Genomic DNA, 23187 nt, shown 5'->3' with positions numbered 1-23187 from the left:
GGCCGGGGAGCCGTCTCTATAAAGCGACGCGCGGCCCTTTCCCCAAAGACACTCGCTCACGAGGCCTCGCCGCCTTTTGCCGACAACGCAGCCTTAGCAGAGCCACGCACGCTAGATCCGAATCCGCAACGAATCCGACCTCTCACGAGCGTACGCGCAAATACACGCACGTACACACAAAAACACCATGTGGCGGGAGCTCGTCATTGCAGGTGAGTGCGCGCAGCCCGCGCCTTTCTAACGCTCGCGGAAATGATGCGCGAGCGGCGATCGCGTAACGCTTTGATGGGATCGTGTGCGCGCGGCTCGTAATCGGCGCCCGACGATTTCTAATTTCCGTGTGCATTTCTTCGACGAAGCGAAGAGTCGCTTCTCGGTCGGTGAAACCGACGGTTACGTCGAGGCCACTCGGTCTTTGGCGCCGACGAGTCTCCAAGAACGCGGCTCAAGGAACACCGCAACCTTTTTTACACACGTCAAAGCGTCTCATTTATAATTTCACACTTTGTTAACTCGTGTTTCACGCCACTTATCCACCCTCTTTTTCTCGCTAAGGCACTTTTCAACTAATACTACTCCGCGGTATTTAAAAATGGACAAAGAACTTTAGCCTCCCTCCTCACCCCATCGCCCAATCTCGCTCATTCTCTCTCTCTCTCTCTCTCTCTCTCTCTCTTTGTCTCTTTGTCTCTTTGTCTCTCTTTCTCTCTTCTCCTTCTTCCCCCCCCCCCCCTATATATATATATATGTCTATCTCTATATATCTTTCTTAATTACACTTTGCATACTTTCTTATGTACCGTAAAATTATTTTCTTTGCACTGCCTAGTCGCAGTCGAATCCGCCCCCCCCCACCCCACCCCAGCTAATGAATACACTGTTAATCTTACGGTTGCGCTAAATCGATAATCTCTTTCCCGCGGTAAATTCTCACTCGCACGGCTTTTAATTTGACGTAAGACTCATTTAATAGTTCCTAAATTCACACTGAAAAATGTCACGTGACTCCACGTTACATAATTTCATACATAATATGCATTTAACGCTGATAATCGCACGTCGTTAATTACCATAAGTATATCATTAATAAATTTTTTTTTCGTTTTTGCCGAGCGACAGCAAGCCTCACCAAGACTTTCAAATCTCATTGTTAATACGACATTTTAAGCAACAATACGGTATTTTACGTATCGTAAAAGTTAATTATTCACCTATAATATGTATAGTAAGCGTAAATTTATAACGATTTAAATATATGTACGTGCTATTTTTCAATTATGCATTAAAGCGGCTTTTATGAGAGCGTATTTTTCTCTGCCCACGCAACTTGAAGGGAAACGTGACGCATAATTACGAAAATTGTAGTATTAACAATTAGCGTAATTCAAATAAAACAATGAATAAATTAACACATAATAAATCAATTATTTCTTTACGGGATATTGGACGCTGAAAGTCGCGTTATGAGCGTAATGATACATAATGTTTAGAGAATAATTACGCGAATAATAATGCTTCCGGGTCAGAGCAGCCGTAAATCAATAATGTTATTCACTACAGGAACGCAGCAGTCCAAATGCTGTTAAATACCGGAAAAGATTAGAATGTTATAAAGGAAAACGAGAAAAAGAAAGAAAAGAAAAGAGTAGGCTAAGGCTCGCTAATTCCGCACACGTTACGTTACGTTTCGACGCCATATATATAATGACGTGCGTTAATGAACTTGTGTAATAATTTGTCGCCTTGTAGAAAAATGGGAAAATGTTAAATGGAAGGGGCGCCGAGGTGGGTATCCGTCATTTACGACTCTCTCGGTTCTTTAACTTTTTCCATAAAAATCGAGAAAATTGGGAGCCGCATAGCCAGCCACATAGCCGCGCGTACTCTAAGCACCGATAAAATATATAAAATAAGGATGTGAAATCGATAAATAATAATTTTAATCGAACCGTCCGTTGGCCACGAGCCAACATTTTTAATTAGCCATTATATAGCGAGACGGCTAATACAGTTTCTACTACGAAATTTCAGCCAAACCTAACGATAAAAATAAAGTAAGGAAAAAACGTCCACCTTTTCTTGAAAGTTGTTTACCAATGTCCGCTTATTAATTGTATTTATCTCTAAGCGGATAAGTCCGAGCATAGAGTAACAAGTATAGGCTTGGCTGTCGGCCGATCGGAACAGCCAATGTACTTCCTGCTTATAAAGATAATGTTATTATGCGAAATTTCCGCACTAATTTTTGGCCTCGACGGCTTTCGCATTATACATAATAACGGCGACGACGAGAATTGCTGCTACCGTTCGAAAAGGATGCGTCCTCATAAATAATAAAAGCATCATCGTATGAAAATTATGCAACGCGCGAGTTGACGGCTGGACGTGGACGATAAAAAACCTGCCGAATGCTGGATAAGCGCACTTTACCATTATAATAACGGCCGTTAACAGATCGTTAATAAGGCTAGCGTGACGCTATCCATGATTTTCCAATAACCTTGCAACCTGTTCTTACATCGTCTGATCTGCCATTGTGCAGTTAAAAAATCCTAGGCGGCTTTTCACTCTCTCTCTCTCTCTCTCTCTCTCTCTCAGTCTCAGTCTCAGTCTCAGTCTCAGTCTCAGTCTCAATCTCAATCTCAATCTCAATCTCAATCTCAATCTCAATCTCAATCTCAATCTCAATCTTAATCTTCTCCCCTCTCCCCATCGCACCGTGCGCTCTTCCCCATTCCGTTGGGGAGCCATTTACCCGGCGCGTTTCGTAAGCTACGGAGAAACGTAAGGTGTCGTGCGAGTTTTCCGATAAAAAATTCAGCCTCCCAATTCATATTGTGTCTCTGGCATTGTGGCTGGCGAAACTTTGATCATTCGAGCTGTCAATTCAAGTGGACGCATGAAAAAAAGGGCGGAAAAAAAATTAGAGAAGATTCCACGGTAATGGACGTCAATGGGGAATGAATGGGTTCATTGGGATGGTACGGGAAGGGGTTGAGAGGAGGGCTACGCGAGAGAGAGAAAGAGAGAGAGAGAGAGAGAGAGAGAGAGAGAGAGAGAGAGACAGATAAAGGGGGAGAAAGCACGAGGCGTCACAACGTAACGCCTCGGTCGGGAAATCTGTGGCCCCGATCGGCCCGACGACGACGAGGTCGAGGGGTGCGCGCGTGAGAAAGCCGCGGCGAGCGACGGGGACGAGGAGCCTCGAGTGCGCAACCGCTGGAGGGCGGACAACTTGGCGGGAAAGTTGCATAGGAGCGCGGGGAAAGTGGGATCGCGTATCCGCCGCACGTGCGGGAACAGACCGGGCCCTGTTCCCACGCGGACCGTCGTGGGAGCGGGCCCGAGTTTAACGACCTTGCCAATATTTTCAGGTCTGCTGGCGGTGGCTGCATGCGCCGCAGCCAAGGACGAAGAGGAGCCCGAGGCACTGAGCAAAAGGTCGCCAATATCGGCCAGTGGCGTTTACGGGGCGGCGACCCCGAGGGGCCAGTTCATCGTGCGCCACGTCGACGACGCGCAGGAGGTGAGTCCAATGAGTCCGGTGCGCCGGTGACGCTAGTCCCGGATGACCGAGCCCCTCGCGAACGCAGCCAAGGTTAACCGGTCCATGCCGAGAAAGCACCAAGACCTCCTCTTGTACTTTTACCTTATCGACAAAACGAACCTTCGGCTCCGAGTACACCTAGACTCTCGCTGCGCTCTCTTATCCGAGCGAATCAGAAAATTACTCAACAATGCCTATATAGTGTTATTATCTCGGGTGATACGCTTGCGTCATGCGCCTCGCGGCGTACGCTGACGAAAAATTACCCCCGACTGTCTTATGGGCGGACACCTGGTGAGGACACTCGATGTTCGTGTTTCTCCCAGCACCGATCATGCCCATTATACTGGCACTTACAAAACGCCGGTACGATGATTATTCTTATCGCTGGGTTATCGGACAAGCGGCATAGACATTTGTTTAAAGGTCCTTTTAATTCAATTCGAAAGTGGAAACTTACGCGCTTGACAAACTACAATTGGCCGTAGTCGCTTTCGAAAGGTCGCGCATACCGTCGGCGCACTACTAGCGCCAAAAAGCTACTTATTAAATCTGCACGGAATTCCATTTTCTTTTCTCTTTCTTTATCGCTTTTTCTTCGTTTTTCTTTTTGTTTTTTTTTGTCTTTTTTTTTTGTTTTTTTCTTTTTGTCTTTTGTTTTTTGTTTTTTTTTTGTTTTTTGTTTTATTGTTGACGTCGCTGTCGTTGTCGCTATTACTGTTGCTCCTACCGTTACTGTTATCTCGAGCAGGAAAAAAGGCCGCCTTTATCTCACTTGCCTTACCCTTGGATATCAGATTTCAGGCCCGCTGCAACGCGAATATCTTTGATATCTGAATAATTACAAGACTTTGGACTTTATTCCTTTCTAAACTCACGTTTAATTGATTCCACATGCATTAAATCGAGCCACAACTAATTTCTCACGCAAGCTATTTTATCACATCCGGCTTTGGCAAGATATTAACAAAGAATCGGAGTAGCAATCAACGGACCAAATTACGGATTCTATGTTACAGTGTTACACTCATCTGTAACCCAATCCGAAGACACGTAAGCGATCGTGCGTCTTATGCATTAGGCTTAAATCTCTCGTGGAGTGATTATGCAAGTTGCGCGTTTCAAATTTTCGCATATACAATTAATGATATAATAATTTTATTTAACGCGTCCGACTACCTGCTCCATTCTTTATACTCGCTAGTTTACATTCCCATGCTGTTCCATTAGCGTCGTTGGTATTTTACTTAACTTTCCCAGACCATGAGACGGTCGAATTATTCTACAATTCATGAATCTTATTCAGCTTTCATAATCGATACGCATTCTTGATTTAGAATCCTTTGATGATTATTCCATTATAATACTAATGACTAATTATTGAAAGATTAAAGATTCTTCGTCATTGAATAGATAACATTTCTCTTAAGATTAATAGCAACGACGAATTACTCCGTATAATAATAATAATAATGATAATGATAATGATTATGATAATGATAATGATAATGATAATGATAATGATAATGATAATGATAATGATAATGATAATGATAATGATAATGATAATGATAATGATAATGATAATGATAATGATAATGATAATGATAATGATAATGATAATGATAATGATAATGATAATGATAATGATAATGATAATGATAATGATAATGATAATGATAATGATAATGATAATGATAATGATAATGATAATGATAATGATAATGATAATGATAATGATAATGATAATGATAATGATAATGATAATGATAATGATAATGATAATGATAATGATAATGATAATGATAATGATAATGATAATGATAATGATAATGATAATGATAATGATAATGATAATGATAATGATAATGATAATGATAATGATAATGATAATGATAATGATAATGATAATGATAATGATAATGATAATGATAATGATAATGATAATGATAATGATAATGATAATGATAATGATAATGATAATGATAATGATAATGATAATGATAATGATAATGATAATGATAATGATAATGATAATGATAATGATAATGATAATGATAATGATAATGATAATGATAATGATAATGATAATGATAATGATAATGATAATGATAATGATAATGATAATGATAATGATAATGATAATGATAATGATAATGATAATGATAATGATAATGATAATGATAATGATAATGATAATGATAATGATAATGATAATGATAATGATAATGATAATGATAATGATAATGATAATGATAATGATAATGATAATGATAATGATAATGATAATGATAATGATAATGATAATGATAATGATAATGATAATGATAATGATAATGATAATGATAATGATAATGATAATAATAATAATAATAACACTCGTTAAGACGGCTATCGGCCCTAATTATTATTACTATGTAACAATTATTTACTTTCGTGCACGACGAATGTAAAATATCCTAATCCGTATAGACGTATAAATAATGAGTCCTTAATTAATTAACAGCTTTATTAATAATCGAGTGAAACAGTCTTATTGTTACGTCATACGTTCACGATGACAATGCATGATATTAAACTGTTATTATGCAACGATCTGTCAGAGTGAAAAGTTGTAACCGACTGTTAGAGGGAAGATTTTTGTTAAAAGTATAAATAACGTTAACAAGCGTATTTCGAAATTTTCTGGATTGGTAATAGCTTTGAATTTCTACTAAGAAAGTCCTCTCGAAAGAAAGTCGCGAGTCTTTTGTTTTATACGTATGCGCCATTTTATATTATTGTCACTTTCATTCGTGCAACGAAGATAGGAAAATTAGCAATTTTATTATCGAAATAAATAAATAATTAACACTGTTAGATGTTGAAGCTCTTTATAACGTTTAACGTTATAAAATAATGTTATAGAACTTAATGTAAGGATTCTATTGAATTTTTCTCGTTTAAAAAGAAAATATCTCATCCATAAAAGCGTAACAAAACGTAAAGGAAAAAAATAAACAAAAAACAACAACAACGACGACAACGACAATCAAAAGAAGAAAAAAAGCTTCGTACGCGTTCATAAGTCAATGCTTGTATTATAATAAATTAATTCAATCAACTAGATTGCGCTGTTTCGAACTATCCTTTAGAAATTAAAAAATCGTTTATTGTCATTCATTTGTATAATGCCATTTACATAAATTACAAAAGCTCGCGTATCCAATAAAATAAATAAATACGCCGTGGAACTTTCCATCTATATTACTAATTCTAGGAGTTAATCTAGTAATGTAGATTCATTTTCAGCGAACATATTTCACAATAAAAAAAGTTGTCGATTTTCCTTAGCCGCAGTTTCATAAGAAAATAATAAACTTTTAGAAGGTTAGCATTAATCTTGAATCAAGCTACTTTGCCTATTGGAAGTTTAGTTTTTTTTTCTCTTTTTTTTTTTTTTTTTTTTCTACAATGCATGCACATATCATTCCGCAAAGGTGTAAAGAATTCGAGCAATTGCGTCGTTATAAAAGCAATGTTTATTGGAATTTAATTTAATTGAGCCATTGCCTCATTGGTGAACATTGTGACATCGTCGCTCGACAGAAAGTCCTAATCGTCATATTTCCTCTTCCCCGTCCCCCACCCCCGCCCCTTTGAGCGCACCATGAAAGTAAAGCGCGAGTAAAAAGAGAAAATAAGATCGAAGGTGCGATAAAAAAGAAATCGAGAATTAAAGCCCATCTCGTGTACTAATTAAATAAAAAGTAATTAATTTAGAGTAAAAAGTTATTTAAAATTGTCATTACTGGGGCTCGTGCAGCGACATTGATTACTCAATTTCATTCTGCTTATCAATATAAAGAAATTCAATTTAAATGCGGCGATTCGTGGAGAGTGCGCGCGCGCACCGCAAATGGTGGAGTACCGGTGAAATTGAATGAGACGCGCGGCGCCGCAACGGCGATCGGACCGAATAAATTATAAGAAAAAGCGAGTGGCCTTTCATCTATCGGAAAAGGTTAGATGCGTGGAGCGCCGCGAGAAGAATTTCATGCTTCGTTTACAAAACGAAACGCATTATCTAAGCGCGCGCTCGCCGTATGAAACGAGAGCAGTAGCGGCGGACACAAGATGCGGAGAAAAGGAGAGAGAAATCAATGAGTCCCGAGGTTGCGCCGCTCGCTATTCCGCATTGTCCTATCGCTCGCAACTCCCTTACATAAGTCCTGCCGTCAATTGCTACTCCGTACTTCTAATTTCGGCTATAGCCTCCGAGGATGACGCTGCCGCCACCTCACCTCTCCCACCACCTTACCCCGTTCATCTTCTCCTTCTCCGGCACCCTCCCTCACTCTCTCGTTCCTCCTCCCTCCACCAATCCCTACGGTATCTCCTGCCCGCATCGTCGACTAGCAGCGATTGCGTAAGCCGCCAAAGCGCATTCTGACCGGTAAAACGAGCGCTATCCTCTCTCTCTCTCTCTCTCTCTCTCTCTCTCTCTCTCTCTTTCTCTCTCGCTCACTCGCTTTCGCGATTTCGCGGCGATCGGCCTCGCATCGCGCTCTGAGCACCGGACCGAGACTCGCGCACACAATCTCCGTTGCGCGAGTGGGACTCCCTTCCGCCAGCCTTTAAAATCTCTCTCTCTCTCTCTCTCTCTCTCTCTCTCTCTCTCTCCACACTCCTGTTTCCCCTCAACCACCACCCACCCTCCCTCCTCATTCTTTTTTTTCTTCTTCATTTTCCCCCGTTTACCCATCAACGTCCGCGCTAAAACTTTCGCGCTTGTCTCTCCCTTTGGATTCGCCTCCTTTTTTTTTTCTTTTTTTTTTCATTTTTTTTTTACCACTTTCCCACGGCCTTTACCTCCGGGTAGCTAAGACGCCAGGAATTAACGAACATCGGCTCACCGGGATTGGGGGCTGCGCTAATCCGTGCGCCGGAGACGCTGTTTATTTACGTAATTACGCGTCGGCCACCGATGTATTGCCTTTAACGATGCGAACCGCGGGATCTGCTAAGTCTAAGGCGCGGAGCGCGCGCTCCACATTTGCCGGTCACCGATTCTGTCCTCCGTCTCCACCGGCGCTCGCCCCTTTTTCTATTGCTCAAGTTTAAACGAGCCGAGCGCACTTTGCCATACATTCCTTCTAACCTCTCTCGCTCGCGCTATTTCTCTTAATTTCACTTTTAAAGCTTTCGTTCCATTGCGCCTAAGGGGGGCCTAAGAGCGCATTTTCTCGAAGAAGCCTGCATTTCGTCCGCGTACTCGGTTTCGCGCCGCGCACGTCCAAGCAGCGACATAAAACGACCGAAGGACAAGAAGTAGAACAAGAGAGTATGCAAAAATATCCGTCGATTAGCCCATTATTATCGTGCTCTACATTAACTCTTTACTAACAAACCATCAAATTATAACTTAATAATAGCAGCGCATAAATCAAAGCATTATGAAGTCACTGCGATTATCCTCTAGGCGAGCGATCAATCGATTAGCATAAACGGGCTGTAATCATAATCTGGACTACCGTTTATAGACTAAGGAAGCAGACTAAGCAACATCGAGAAGAGAATTTAGATCATTATTTCGCATTATAATTACGAACCATTTATTACAGAATGCTTGATGGCTCATTTAATATTAATAATCAACGAAATATTTTCTCAATTTTCTTTATATACAATATGTAATTTAGATGCCTAAACGTGTGTGTTGGTTTTTAGCCTGCGTGGGTAGATGCGAATTGAGGCGCAAATTTGTGTATTCGCACGTATAAAGATTTTTTTTTTTTTTTTTTTTTTTTTTTTTTTTTTTTATTGTCTCTACCCGTTAGTTAATGTACAATATATGCTTTCCCATGTTATTTCGTCAACTGCACGGAGTATGTTTCAACAGTTTCACGTACTAAGCACACCCGTCTTAACTTTTCTTTTCGTTTCTTTTCATTTCTTTTCTTTACATTATTTTTCTTTCATATATATATATATATATATTTTTTTTTTATTATTTTTTTTTTTAAAAGAGTACCTATCGGTGAGTTATTTCAAAGTATGCGAAAGGTTTTCTCAACTTTCCCAACGGAGAGAAAACTGTCGCTTCTTACCTAACAAAGCGCAAGAACCGAAGGTCAGTGTACATCCCTAGCTTCCGTTACACCTATTTAAATGGCTCGCGCCTGCTCCTCACGAGCCAACCGGTCACACTAGTTCTCCCATGCTGTACTTTTTCTATATTGCAAAACGCGGCAACACTTGGACTTTCTAGCCCGATCGTTAACCCAAACGCTGCATCACGTAACAAAAATTTGAATAAGGTAAATAAATCGCATACTACTCATGGAACTCGTGCACGTCAACAGCTCTCTTCCGAGTACCTTGGTATTCTCCAGCAATACCTCAAGGCTCAACAGCAGCACCAGCAACAACAGCAGCAACACCAGCAGCACGTGCCAGCACGCGCGCAACTCGGCGCATTCATCGAGCAAGAACCCCTGTCGCATAAGCATCTCCAGGTAAATTTACTCATTTAGAGCTGAGCTCGCTACTCATTAAATTTACGTGCTCCAACAGCATCGCCAATATCACATCGATTTATCGATAAGCCGTCCATTTTAACGACGTTCCTTTTCTACCACGGAATATGGATTTTCATTAACCGTGCAATTTATATACCGATGTTATTGCCCTGACGCAATGGTTCCTCGCTATGCGCGGCCGACCGAATCCCCCGCCTCTACTCGGTATGCGTATACTTTCCTCTTAGGTAAACTTCCATTCAAATAAAAATGCCATACATCCTTGCGAAAAGCAACGAGACTTTTGCTCCAAATTCCAGAAAGATGACGGTACGGGAAAAACGGCGACCAATCGCGAATCACGGAGCTTTCTATCGCACGGCTGAAAGTTTTCCACGTCATACCGTCCCTATAGCGCCACAAATATATTGCTGCGCTTGTTCCTCGCTATCGACTACGCGCGCAATCCCGATTCTATTCTACGTAACGATGCGCGACGAGTCGCTGATTAGTCATAGACAATAGGCGATTATGTATGTTCGTTCGCTGAAAATAACGATCGGTCAGCGGCACACAAAATTCAGCCTCATCAACATTCACCATTGATCATTTAGCACCGAATTTCAAAAACATTCAGCCATCTCATAGCTCGCGCTACCGTCGCAAACCTAACTATCCAAAAATTAAATCCATTCGCGTCCAGGAGATACCGCTCGAGGTCGAGCAGTATCACGTGGAGACGTCGCCACGAAGGCCCGTGCAGCAACAGCAGCATCAACAACATCAGCCGCAACAGCATCAGCATCAGCTGTACTACCCAATTGAGGAACAGGCGGCAGTCGCGCCTCAGGCCCATCATCAATCCCCGGCTCAGGCCCAGGCTCACGCGCACATACACCACTCGGCGACCCAGCCTCAAACCCCTGAGCCCCAGCATCAGGCCCAGGCCCAGGTCCAGGCCCAACCCCAGCAATTCCGCTATCATCAGTCGGTGCCGATCCAGTATGGCTACGAGGACGAGCAGCAAATCCAACAGCAGCAGCAGAACCCCGAGGCGATAGTTCGCGCCCAGGCCCAGGCCGAGGCTCAGGCCCTCGCTTTCCAAAAGATCGCCCAGGCCTCCCATTACAAGCATCAAGACGCGGCTCTCGAGCAGATACGCATTACCAATGAGAAGCACCGCCAGCAAAGCGCTCTCGAGCAGATCAGACAGGGCGAGGCTGTTAGCGAGGCTGGACGACAGGAGCAGGTGAGTCTTTTATATTTTCTGTTTCTCCATTATTTGCCCCCCCCCCCCATATACATACGAAGAAATAAGACTCAAGGGGCCAATTAAACGAGGCGCGACTCCTTGTGCGCCTCGACGATGCTCACCATCGACAGCTAATTTCCAACATTTACGAACAAATTTAGCGTGTGGCGACGCGGGGTGGGGATAAGGGGAGAGGCTACATTCTAGCCTGAGACGCGCTTTTAGTAAAATTTTGTGGGATTTTTTTATTCTCTAGGAAAATGTGCGAAAAGTATTCCGTTGAAGAAGAAAACATCATCTATATATAATGAAATATTTCAATTCAGAGAAGTAAAATGTGAAAAGAAATTTATCATTACAATGTATGTAATAATGTATATAATAGATGATGTAACAGGTTGTTTTGCCACGTCGACAACAATTTAGCATAAGAAATTTAAAAAGATTCTTAAACTACAATTAAGCGATAGTAGGTTCAACGTTTTTAAATACGAAGAAAACGGTATTTTTTTATAGGTTTCCGTGATATGACTTTTATACAAATTATATACATGAGTGTTTGAGCTATATTTAAGCCGATTTTGTAAACGTCGTTTCGTGAAAAACACATTTCAATATTATAATCATTCCGAGAAAAATTATTTTATTCGCAATTTTACTGCGAACGCTGACACTATGCCTATTGCGTTCGTTTTTTTTTTTGTTTTTTGTTTTTTTTTCAAAAATCTTTAGTAACTCTTTGGTATATTGTACGTTGTACTTAGTATTGATAAAAATATTTTATTAAAAATAAAAATGAGAAAATAATAGACTATTTGAAATATCGTTACTCTTGAACAGGCACATTTTATCGGAAAGGACGGATTGGATTGGCCGTTATTGCTTTAAGTTTTTATTCTTAAATATTTCTCTAATGAATTAGTTGGTAGCTGTTAAATCTTCATAATGGTCTACGTGGACATACATACGGGCAGTCGATAGAAAGTTGCAAAACGATTTATGATTTACGCCACTAGTACCGATTACCTTTTTCGGCAAGGCTGCATCTTCTCGGCGATCACATTTTTTTTTTTTTTTCATGGAACATTATTCAAAATTCATCGCTCTCGTACAGAATACGTCACAACTTGTTCCACTAATTAACCAATGACTTTATCATCCTCGTCTTTTGTGTACGTCAGTGCATTTCAATGATTATTAATTCCTTAATGTTATTACATAATGTGCTTCAACTAGACAATATATACATATAAAAAGGCAATATATTGCTCGTGACTTTATTAAAAATTTACCTTTTCGAATTTCACGAATTTTAGATATATTATAGTAATGTGGATTAACATTATCAATATTATATTAATTAATTTAATTATAAAGTGGTACGGGGATAGATTTTAAAGCATAAGGTATTTTGATCGTGTTATTACTGTTTGAAACAATGAATTTCCGATGTAATGATCGTTATTATTATTAAAAAAAAAAAATACAAGAGTCTTTTACCGTGGGATGCGGACTATGAAATACCAAAGCGGAAAAAACAATACAAACGATTACAGTCTAAGAGATACCGACTTTCATGCCAAAGAAAAATCTCTTTGATGAATTTCTCAATAATAATGGTAATATAAATTAATGCTTTTTATAATAGAGTAGCGAACAATTGGAAAAATAATAAGAACTAAACTCGTACGAGCCAAGCTAATTTTATAATGATTAAACCTAATAACGAATCTATTGTTTTGATTTTACACTCATTTCCGAAACATTTAATCACGAAAATTTGTTATCACGATAAAATATAACGAACTCGAAGGGTCCAAATGAGTCGGAGAGATAATTGAGGCTTACAGGGATAGACGTAGTCTCCTTCGTCAGATAAAAAATAATATCTCGCGTTAAATAAGTTCACGAGCAAAATGTTAAAGTGCAACTGTCATAACTCATATTGCGGTAAGACGTGCACGCAAAATAAACAGTTATGCCTGTTCAAGTATAACTGACCACTCGTTAATAAAATTATAAAATAGAAGGAAATATGATTCTTTACGGACTTTGTTGGGTGAGCATGTCCGATATTATTTTTTACCTCAACGTCAATAGCGCAGATCGTAAAACCGCATTTGACCGAACGTAAATTAATAATAACATTAGTATTTTATTCTTATTAGTGTTGGTATTTTGTAAGAAAGTGAGCGCAATACTTAGCTTTATCAGTGTGCTTGGTACTTAACTTATATTTTGAATGGATCTCGCGCACCTCCAAGATAAAAATGTATTGATCGCGAGATTTTTACTCTCATATTTTGTTAATCTGAAAAAGTCAACCACATGAACAATGTGGCAGTAATGGCAACTAAAGAAGAATTTTTTTTAACGCGTTTAATTTTGAATATCATATATACTACAGTTTCATTTTACAACCAGAATTTAACACTTTCGTATCAGATAAAAACATATAATGTTTAGATTAAGTCGCTTAAAATGACATTATCAAAAACTATTTTTATGTGTAGATCGTTGCGCTCCAACGATCTACTAATTATTTTTCCATAGAGAATTGAATGATACGTGTATGAATATATATATATATATATGTGTAATACACGCTGATTTGGCAATTCTCCAATAAAAAATATATATTGAATTTATTTCCAAAGTTAATTAAAAATAAAAATATGATAGATAAAAACAAAATAATAAAAAAAAAACAAAAGAAAAGAAGGGAAGTAAAAATTAATAATCTTCGTAATACATTTTCAACGAAGTTGATTGATTTATTATTGAACTTGAATGTCGTTACAGATATGTATATCGTACATAGAAAATTATGATATTAATTGACGGTTGCATTCAAGAAGATAATTTATTATTTCGACTTATTTTATATTATAGATTATTTTTAAAAAAAATTATTTTTATTGCATTTTTATAAGCTTATGTATTTTCACACCCTATAGTTAAAAATGTTTTTCGAACTTGGATATTATTCATTGAATAATATTGTATTTTGAATATTAAAATATGTAAATATCATTAATAAAGTGTCTTGTTTCAAAGTGATTAATATCATTAAGCTACATATTTTATGTGACTAATTTCTTATAGAAAAACGTTAACTACATACTTCACGACACTTTTTATTTATAAAATAGTCGCAAATTTTCTTAATTAATACGTTTGGATATGGCAGCTTTTAGCGAACGCTCGGACACAATTATCAGTATAAGCGACAATAAGAAAAAGACAGAGGTATGTCATATGTTCTTGATTAATTAGTTTTTGCAATTTTTGTATTATTTTCACGAATTCTTTAGAATTCAAGCAATTTCGACTTGCGGAGAAAGCTAATAATAGCGATTCAAACCGATCGCGCACTGCAATTAAACGCTTACTTTTTAAGAATTGAATAATCGTTTACTTTGATATTAAGAGCTAAATTTTTTGATTAAATATGTAAAAAGAATAGAATAATAACTTTAACTCGAACAAAAAATGAATTATATAAAAATGGATTGCTGGGCATTAGCCGATCTAGTAATGACAATATCACCATATCGAATTAACCAATAGAATTGTACCGTACAATTGTATAGAATAGGTAACATTCAATGATTTTGATAATTATATTAATTGAGGAAATTATTAGAAATTAATATTGAAAAACAAATAATGTGTGCAGTTTCAATTATCTATTGCTCATGTTTTTTTTTTTTTTTTTTTTTTTTTTTTTTTAATTAGATTAATCAATTTATTTACTGTATACGTGATTTTTTAATTATCGTTGAATGGTTTGGGCTCCATTGCAAATCTGCACAATTCTCAATTCGAATGTTCCCGATATTTTTAACATAAAAACGTATTATTTATCGCTGTACTTTGGGACAGAATGGGACGGGAAGCAGCGGGTAGGCAGAGAACAAGTTTATAGGGCGTAAATTATAATACAAAAGTATTGAAATTTAAATGCGAGGTGGCAAAAAGAAGCAAAAATTGCGAATCAACACCATTTAAATAATATATATAATATTTCGCGAGAGATTGTATTAAAGTTCCTATCTATCACAAGTGTAAAATGCTGTTAATACTAATTATAAGTCTGGAATTCGTTTGGAGGCAATCTTACGCAAGGAGAATGAAAGGCATTAAATGCAAGCAAATATTAACTATCACACATTAAAATAAGCCTTTTGCGCTCCTGAACGATACACTTGCACTGGCCCATGGCAATGCATCATCGTAAATGCAAGTATGTAAGGCATAAGTCGTTGTGTGTTAAATACAACAGGTGCAGCCTAAGGACCCGGAGAGCGCCTACAAAGCACGACTAAAGGCTCAGGCGACGGCTCTCGTTGCCGAACAGCGACGTGCCCACGAAGCTGCCGAATACAAGGCCCACGCGGACGCAATACTGAAGCTCCAAGCCCAACAGCGAGCGCATCTTCGCGCACAGGAGGAGGCCCACCATTATGCTCTCAACTACGAAAAGAACCAGCAGCGCGCCCAAGCCCAAGCCCAGGCCATCGCCAATGCCCAGGCTCTCGCCCTCTACAAGGCCCACCAGGCGGCCCGCGCCAAGGCCCAGACCGAGGCCAAGCAAGCAGCCCGGGCCCAGGCGGAGGCACGTCGAGTCGATCCCAATAGCGCCCCTGTCGTTCAATATCTGCTACCGAATAAGGTGCCCCTACCCGCACCGGAGGTACGTTCTAGTGATCGGGCCAGCTCCTCCTGGCCGAACCCCAAGTGAAAATGACCGTCGGAGCTTAATCGAGAGCATCGGAACTTTTGAAAGAACGACTGCGAGCCTTTCGTTAATCCTCCTTACAACTTACTTGCTGGGAATAGGCGACGCTTGTTATTACGCAGAAACTTAGATTAGCCGTTTGAAGTCGAAGTCGGGAGAACTTTGGAATTTGGTCTCGCGCGCTTAGAAATTTCTTTGACGAATTGGACGGACGAGCCCTTTCGAATCTCCTCGAAACTCGTCTCTCCCCGCGCAGTGCTAATTGGACTTCGCGTCGCTAAAGCAAATTCTCATTCTCAGTCACCAATTCTTTTAATGGCGCGAATTATAATCCATCGATCTTGGCACGGGAGCCTTGATTGTGAGTACGGGGACTGGGATAAGTAATAAGTTGAGCGAATGATCGGTCGAATTTATTTAAGTCGGTTAGATGGTTAATATAATCTTATCTTGAAATACCGAGAAATGTCGTTTTTTACGCGCGACTTCGAGACCGACGTTGTTGCTGTAAATGCTTTTAATTTTACGGCTCGTTTGTCCGATATCCTGTAAAAACTGAATCTCTCGCTCGCTCCTAACTCAAAGCCACGTGCGTCATTTATTTGCATGAATATTGAAAACGCTAATGGGATATCGAACAGAGACTAAGCTCTTAAAGTAACTGCTTTGGTGGGCAGCCGCTTCTAAAGTTCATTTTATAAAAAAGTGCAAGAATGCCGTTTCATTGGAATTGCCGATCATTACAATTAAGAATATCGGATTTTGTGTCGTAGCAAAAACGAGTAACCGTTACGCTAAATTTAAAGACTTGTAAAAACAAAGTGAGCAATAAAAATGTCAGTAAGCGTTCGTGCGTCTCTATAAACAGTATATTATAAAATAGTTGAGTTAGAAAAATCTTGGACGGTATATAAGTGGAACGCGAGTAAGCCACTTTTCCTTTAAACTTCAATCGTGACGGTTTGTATTTGACGGCAGTCAAATATATTCGATACTCGGCGCGTGAAATTCCAGACAATACTCGTTATTACGTTACGTGCAAATCGAGATGGACGGGGGCGATGTGGTTAGTCGAAAAGGGTTAGGGGAAGGGGGGAGGAGATATTTACGAAAAGACTTATTGCGCGGCTAATTATTGATGATGATCAACATGGAAGAATCATACGTTACGATATTATTGTCCGAAACACGATACACAAATGAAAACGATAATGCCAATTGCACGCCCAATATAGATAATTCAAATACGTAACTATAAAATTGCCATAAAGTATTAAAATCTCATATTCAATTCAGTTATTTTATTAGAAAGTCGAAATGGCATTATTACGCGAATGATAAAATTGTCATACGCACGATAGTATTAGTATGAGTACAAGTATTAATAATTGCCGAGCCTAAATGTTACTATTTCCCGCTTGTTTGTCAAATTGCAGGAAACGGAATGCAAAAAAGTTGTTAAGTTATTTCGCAAAAATTAAAGCTATAATATCACTTATTATGGCTTTATTATATAGCAGTTAGTGCATAGAGTAAGGCCCACTCTTCTAGGAATTCGAGTTCAATTTACAGGTGGCGTTTGCTTATCTCGCCTACAGGTCTATCTGCCGAAGGCTGCCGAGGCCCTCCGCGCGCAAGCCGCCCAAGAAAAGCGACTGAAAAAGCCCCAACACATCAAGCACTTGCTGCTCGAAGAAGTGGAGCCGCAACTCCTGCAGCGCGGCCTCAAACCCGAGGAACAACAGCAGCAGCAGCAGCAACAGCATCAGCAACATCAACAACAACAACAACAACAGCAGCTCGCGTTTCTCATTGATGCGGGATACTATCGGAAGACCCACCAGCAAGGATCATCGCCATCGCAGCCTCAGGCCCAGCATCGTAGCCTCCTCAGGCAGAGCGACTATCAAGGCCTGGAGGAGGTCGAGCCCTCGGCACACTACCAGCAGTACCAACAGCAGATCGAGGCCGATAAACTCGCGCTCCTCGTGCCCGTTGAGCAGCCGGGCGCCTGAGCTCGCGACCCTCGGGCCCCGTGACTGTACTTTTGTCTCCTTCCTATTCTCCTGCAGAGATGCCCGATATACAGTATTTTATATAGACGTATGCCGCGCGGGGGCGTCCCCCGGATGGACGCGGGCGTCCCGTCTAAGCGCCTGCGAATGCTATTGTAAAATTGTAAAATGCGCGAGTCCGTTCTACGTAGCATTGGTGTATTGTTTTTCCCCGCAAGGGTGGCATATTCTATGTCTACGTATTATCCAGAAGGTCGCGCGTCTCACGCTCGACTCACCCAATGCTACCTAGACACTCCAAATTGTTATTGTCGAGTGATAATACAGGACAGCAGGGGCGAGATCAAAATTAATTAGCTGTGAAAATTGTACGAGCGCCAATATTTAATGAAACACCCCTCTGTAAATTGTCCGTACATTCTCTCCAAGTAATACGACTAAATACAATTGGATCCACTGATACATTTATTTATAATAGATGTGCGTCTATATTGACTTTGGCCTTTCTCTCGCCTCGATTATTCCAATGATAAAAACACGAAATTCAACACGCACGGCAATACGCTCACTTAGTCACGATATAATTTTTTACCACTCTCTATCACTTTTTACACGTATATTTATGTAAAAGCGCCTGAATTTTATAATTTGTAAATATTAGATTCATAATTGAACTTTCTTTATTAACCCGAATAAAGGCAAAAAAAAAAATGAATAATAAATGAAAACAGCAACGGACAACGTCAACAACAACAACAGCAAACAGCATTACAATGGCACAGTGTGCATCAGTACATCGAGATCGTCCTTTTGTACGAGTCAAGGGCTCGCGAATTTCGATGCAGCCTTATCGTCTGCGTCGAACGGCCCGTCTCGTGTATGTACATACTAGAAAGTTTAAATAAATGTATAAATGCATTTTTCCAAAGCGCCTGCGTCTCACTCTCTCACTCACTCACTCACTCACTCTCTCTCTCTCTCCCTCTCTCTCTCTCACTCTCACTCACTCACTCTCTGTCTCTCTTTATAGTCGTAGGCGTCATGATTAACCTGTGGGAATGTCGAGCGCCGTTAAAATGCGAACAAGGTGGAATACAGCGGTAGGGGACTCGCGCACGGTCCAGTCGATCAGTGATCGAAACTGACGCGGAGTATCGGGCTCGGGGTATTACAAAAGCGCGGCCGATCGCGATTTTCGCTCGATCGAAATTAGAATGATTCCGGGTCGAATGGCCGCGCGCGCGAAGTGTCATGACGCAACGGAACGAAAGTTTACACGCGCGAGCGCGAGATTACGGCTGAATCGCAAGCTTCCAATACTTTCATCTTCGAGCTGTAGCGCGAGCCCGGCCACTCCCTTTCCCAGCCCCCGTCCCTCCCATGAACGTCCTTGACTGGAAAGGTGAGGTTTACCTTTTCCTTACAAATAAACCCGCATATTATAAATATGCAGTAAGTACGCGTACTAATGAAATTACTGGGCCTCGTTTTTCCCGTCGCTCTACGATGTTATGTCAGTCGGCGAGCGATGAGGAGCGAGGTGCCAGTACGCCCGTAACGTCCTTTTACGCGCAGGATATATTGGCCACGACAACGACGACGATTACGACGACTACGATGGCCAATCGCGGAATATACGCGACGCCCCAAACGTAGCGTTAGCTCGTCGTATTCATGTGTGCGAGGCGAGGCTAGGTCGCTCGACTAGGTCGGTCATGGAAAATCCCGCGACTCCGAGAATTGGCATTTACGAAGGCTGACTGCTTCTAAAACTGACGTTTCACGTTTTTCCACCTTTCTTTCTTCACTGCTGAGATTAACATGACCTGAGATACGAGTTAATCGTGAATGATTGTCAATTATTATGGTATCTAGTCGTGGAAAAGTATCGATGATCATTGATTCGCCGATGCTTTGTGATCCAGAGGTTGACTAAATTGCATTGCTACCGAACATTTCAGCGGTGCAAACTCTGTTTCTGGCTGGCTTTTTATTTTTTTATTTTTTTTTTTTTTTTTTTTTTTTTTTTTTTTTTTTTGACGAACTCAAATTTTGATTTAATAAGATCGAAGCTCGTAAAGGCCTATATAAAATTACAAGGTAAAAAGTATACTTCTTGCGTCCTTGTCAAGGAGGTAGGCTCTAACAGCTCTAAGAATTTCACATGAAATAAAATGATTATTATAGGTGCTGAAAGAATTATAATACAAGTTTCATCGTTACATTTTTCATTATTAACTTTTAACAAGTGTATATCCACTTTTTTCTTATGCTATATTTATAGGCGAATTGCGCACGCGTATAAAACCGAATACTGCATCGAAAAAATCTTTAGCGAAATTCTCTTACTACAGCGATTAATCGAACGATTAATTGAAATTTATTTAATTTTAATGCACCCAACTGCTTCAGCAATTTTCACTCATCGTGCGCAAAAGTACCCGAAACATGCAAATCTCATTTTAAATAAAATTTACTCGCAAATTTAGTAAATTGCATCACAATTTTCTTCCGCGTCGCACTCGCGTTATCTTACTTTTTCTTCTCTAATAAAAAATTTACGCTATCTTCATCGTAGAAAAAGATTTTAAAGTGCATTCCAAATATTTACAAATACTTATTGTTCGAAACTTGCATTTAGCGCGAACATACGCAATTGTCTTCACTATGGCGTGTAAACAAACTTTTTAAAAAACGGTGTATTGACTATTGATTGAAGTAATTTCATTTAGCCATTATAATTATGTACCGACCGTACTTATGTTTATAAATAGCATTAATCTGGTGACTAGATAAAAATGAAACAGAAAAAGGGATTAAGAGGGCACATAATTTCCAACAGCTTTGCCAATTTTCTTCTATTTCATATCGAACGGATAAGGCGAGACAATCATATCATTGAATGAGATTACGAGATAATGTAAACCTCTTTTATACAGCATTTAGGATAAATTTTCAACGATCACGTGGATAGATAGTAATGATACCTTATAAACTAAATATTCAATATTTCTTATAAACAATGGGCATACATACATCCTTACGTATAATTATAAAATAGATGCAATATCTTGTGATAATTATTGCAAAATTAAGTAATTGTTTGTATTATCGAAATTCGTTGCTTATAAAACGCACTCGAATGCGGATTCAACACCTTGCATCGCATATAAAAATCGCTTGCTCGCTTAACAATCTCCATTATTTACCGACTTGAAGGTACAAAAATTATTTTTTATAGATCATTGGTTATGTAGATCATCGTGTATCGTATGCACGTACACGTACACATACATAATATACAAGCGTTCAACCGGCACGCCACGTTTGCACGCATATTCATGCATTCGGATTGTGTGTGTGTGAGAATACATTCGAGATTTTTAGTACATTAAAAGTGGACAAAAATTTGATGAACGGCAGTGAGCGCAAGAATCACGATTATGTATGGATTGTGTGTGCGTCTCGTCTTACAATATTATAAATGATCAGTCCATATATTCTGATGTAATACGTACTTAGATTACAATTACAACACATGGAAGCTCATTGAATCATTCCGATTGATAATTTGGCTTAAAAGTTTCGGCACACGTGTTACTTGGCTCATAAGAATTTTCTTATTGTCCTTGTGAAGAATCAATTTTATTTCGAAGACAAACCAAACCTTTTTTTTTTTTTTTTTTTTTTTTTTTTTTTTTTTTGTAGATTCGCATAAGCATATTGTGCACATCACATGTAAAACACGTATACTCACTGCCATGGAGTCTTGGTAAAGCTTACTGAATGACTAAGAAATGCTTAAATTGCTAATGGACGCGATGGAATACTGTGACACTGTACAGATCAATACACTTTCTGCCGCACACATAACGTTAATATAACCCGGGCGTATTGCGTGGCAAACTCCCTTGAATTCTGCAGTATTTTTATAATTCAAAAAGTTCTCCATCTTTGACGGGCAAAAATATCGGACAAGAGTGCACATTAGCATACATGCATCGACAATTAGTCCCTACCGAGCGTAATTTCAGATAATAACGACGAGTTGGTATTATGACGGTCGACACGGATTATATTATTCTGTATTATTGGAATAAGATCGTTATGAGACGGCTTGATCAATCGGTTCGTTATCGCCCGTGATAGAACACAGAGACAAAATCTAATATCTGGGATGGCTGATCGAATGATTCCAAATTGACAAGAGAAAAAAAAAGTCGTAACCATTCTAGTCGCTACTTTAGACTATCCTGGTGTTGAGCAGGAGGCGATTACTGCTTTTATTTAATCGGAAACGCACTGTCCCTACAGCCAAGAGCAATCCGACATTTAGAAAATAGAAATTGATTCAGTAGGCTTGAAATATATTTGCGCATGAGCGTACCTCGTTTCTTTAGAGGTGCGTTGCATTCACAAGAAGCGCCGTGAAGCGGGTCGAAGAATTTATGACATAATGTCAGCGAAGAGGAATTTCCTGTTGCTAATGTAGAGCTACTTTCGACGTTAATCATAAAAATTAATCCGTGGCCAAGAGGAGTTTGCAGGTTAAAGGAAGAAAATAAAGAAAATGTCAGGCGATCATTGTTGAATCGAAATTCGGCGAACCAGCAAAGTGGTTTTCCAAGGTAAGATTGAATCAAAGAAATTTTTATGTCGATACTCGTCAAATGTACGATTGATCGAGGAAGATTGGAGTTTGTTAAAACTCTTTCCTCGCGATACTAAATGGGAATAACTTTAAGATGCAGACCGTACAATTGCAGCAGAGTCGTCACTAGGCTACAGACAAAGTAATCGAGTTGAAATTCGCGAAAGTAGCCAAAGGACACGTGTCACAATTCATGACAAACAAAAGCATCTGCACAGCCTTGCCATATTTACGAGGAGCAAACATTGCGAATCGCGAGCCTTTCTCTCTATCCCCCCCCCCCCCCTCTCTCTCTCTCTCTCTCTCTCTCTCTCTCTCTCTCTCTCTCTCTCTCTCTCTCTCTCTCTCTTCATCTATCTATCTAACAATCTAACTATTGATCTATGTATCTATCTATCTAACTACGTATCTATCTATCTATCTGCCTACTCATCAATTTCGCAAATTTATTATTTTTAGGCCATTATAAATAGATGTTTCT

The 23187-nt window shown here is 39.5% G+C and overlaps 1 protein-coding gene across 1 annotated transcript; it reads left to right on the top strand.

Annotated features, from left to right (window-relative positions):
• The first annotated feature begins 36 nt into the window (after positions 1-36).
• LOC105359381 (chromatin modification-related protein eaf-1-like) lies at positions 37-18983 on the top strand. Its single transcript, XM_011495980.1, has 6 exons — positions 37-212; positions 3375-3526; positions 9892-10044; positions 10751-11296; positions 15585-15995; positions 17639-18983. The coding sequence occupies exons 1-6, from the start codon at positions 188-190 to the stop codon at positions 18053-18055; spliced, it is 1704 nt and encodes a 567-aa protein (XP_011494282.1). The 5' UTR covers positions 37-187; the 3' UTR covers positions 18056-18983.
• The last annotated feature ends 4204 nt before the right edge of the window (positions 18984-23187 follow it).

Source organism: Ceratosolen solmsi, unplaced genomic scaffold, assembly GCF_000503995.2.
Source record: "Ceratosolen solmsi marchali unplaced genomic scaffold, CerSol_1.0 scaffold11, whole genome shotgun sequence".
In the NCBI taxonomy this organism is placed as follows: domain Eukaryota; kingdom Metazoa; phylum Arthropoda; class Insecta; order Hymenoptera; family Agaonidae; genus Ceratosolen; species Ceratosolen solmsi.
The sequence above is the reverse complement of the archived record's forward strand: the minus strand, read 5'-3'. Positions and strand labels throughout refer to the sequence as shown.

Excerpts from the sequence above, each read along its gene's own strand:
- LOC105359381 (XM_011495980.1), top strand. The coding sequence starts at position 188 with ATGTGGCGGGAGCTCGTCATTGCAG. Across the intron at positions 213-3,374 it reads GCGGGAGCTCGTCATTGCAG|GTCTGCTGGCGGTGGCTGCA; the intron begins GTGAGTGCGCGC and ends CAATATTTTCAG. Across the intron at positions 10,045-10,750 it reads TGTCGCATAAGCATCTCCAG|GAGATACCGCTCGAGGTCGA; the intron begins GTAAATTTACTC and ends ATTCGCGTCCAG.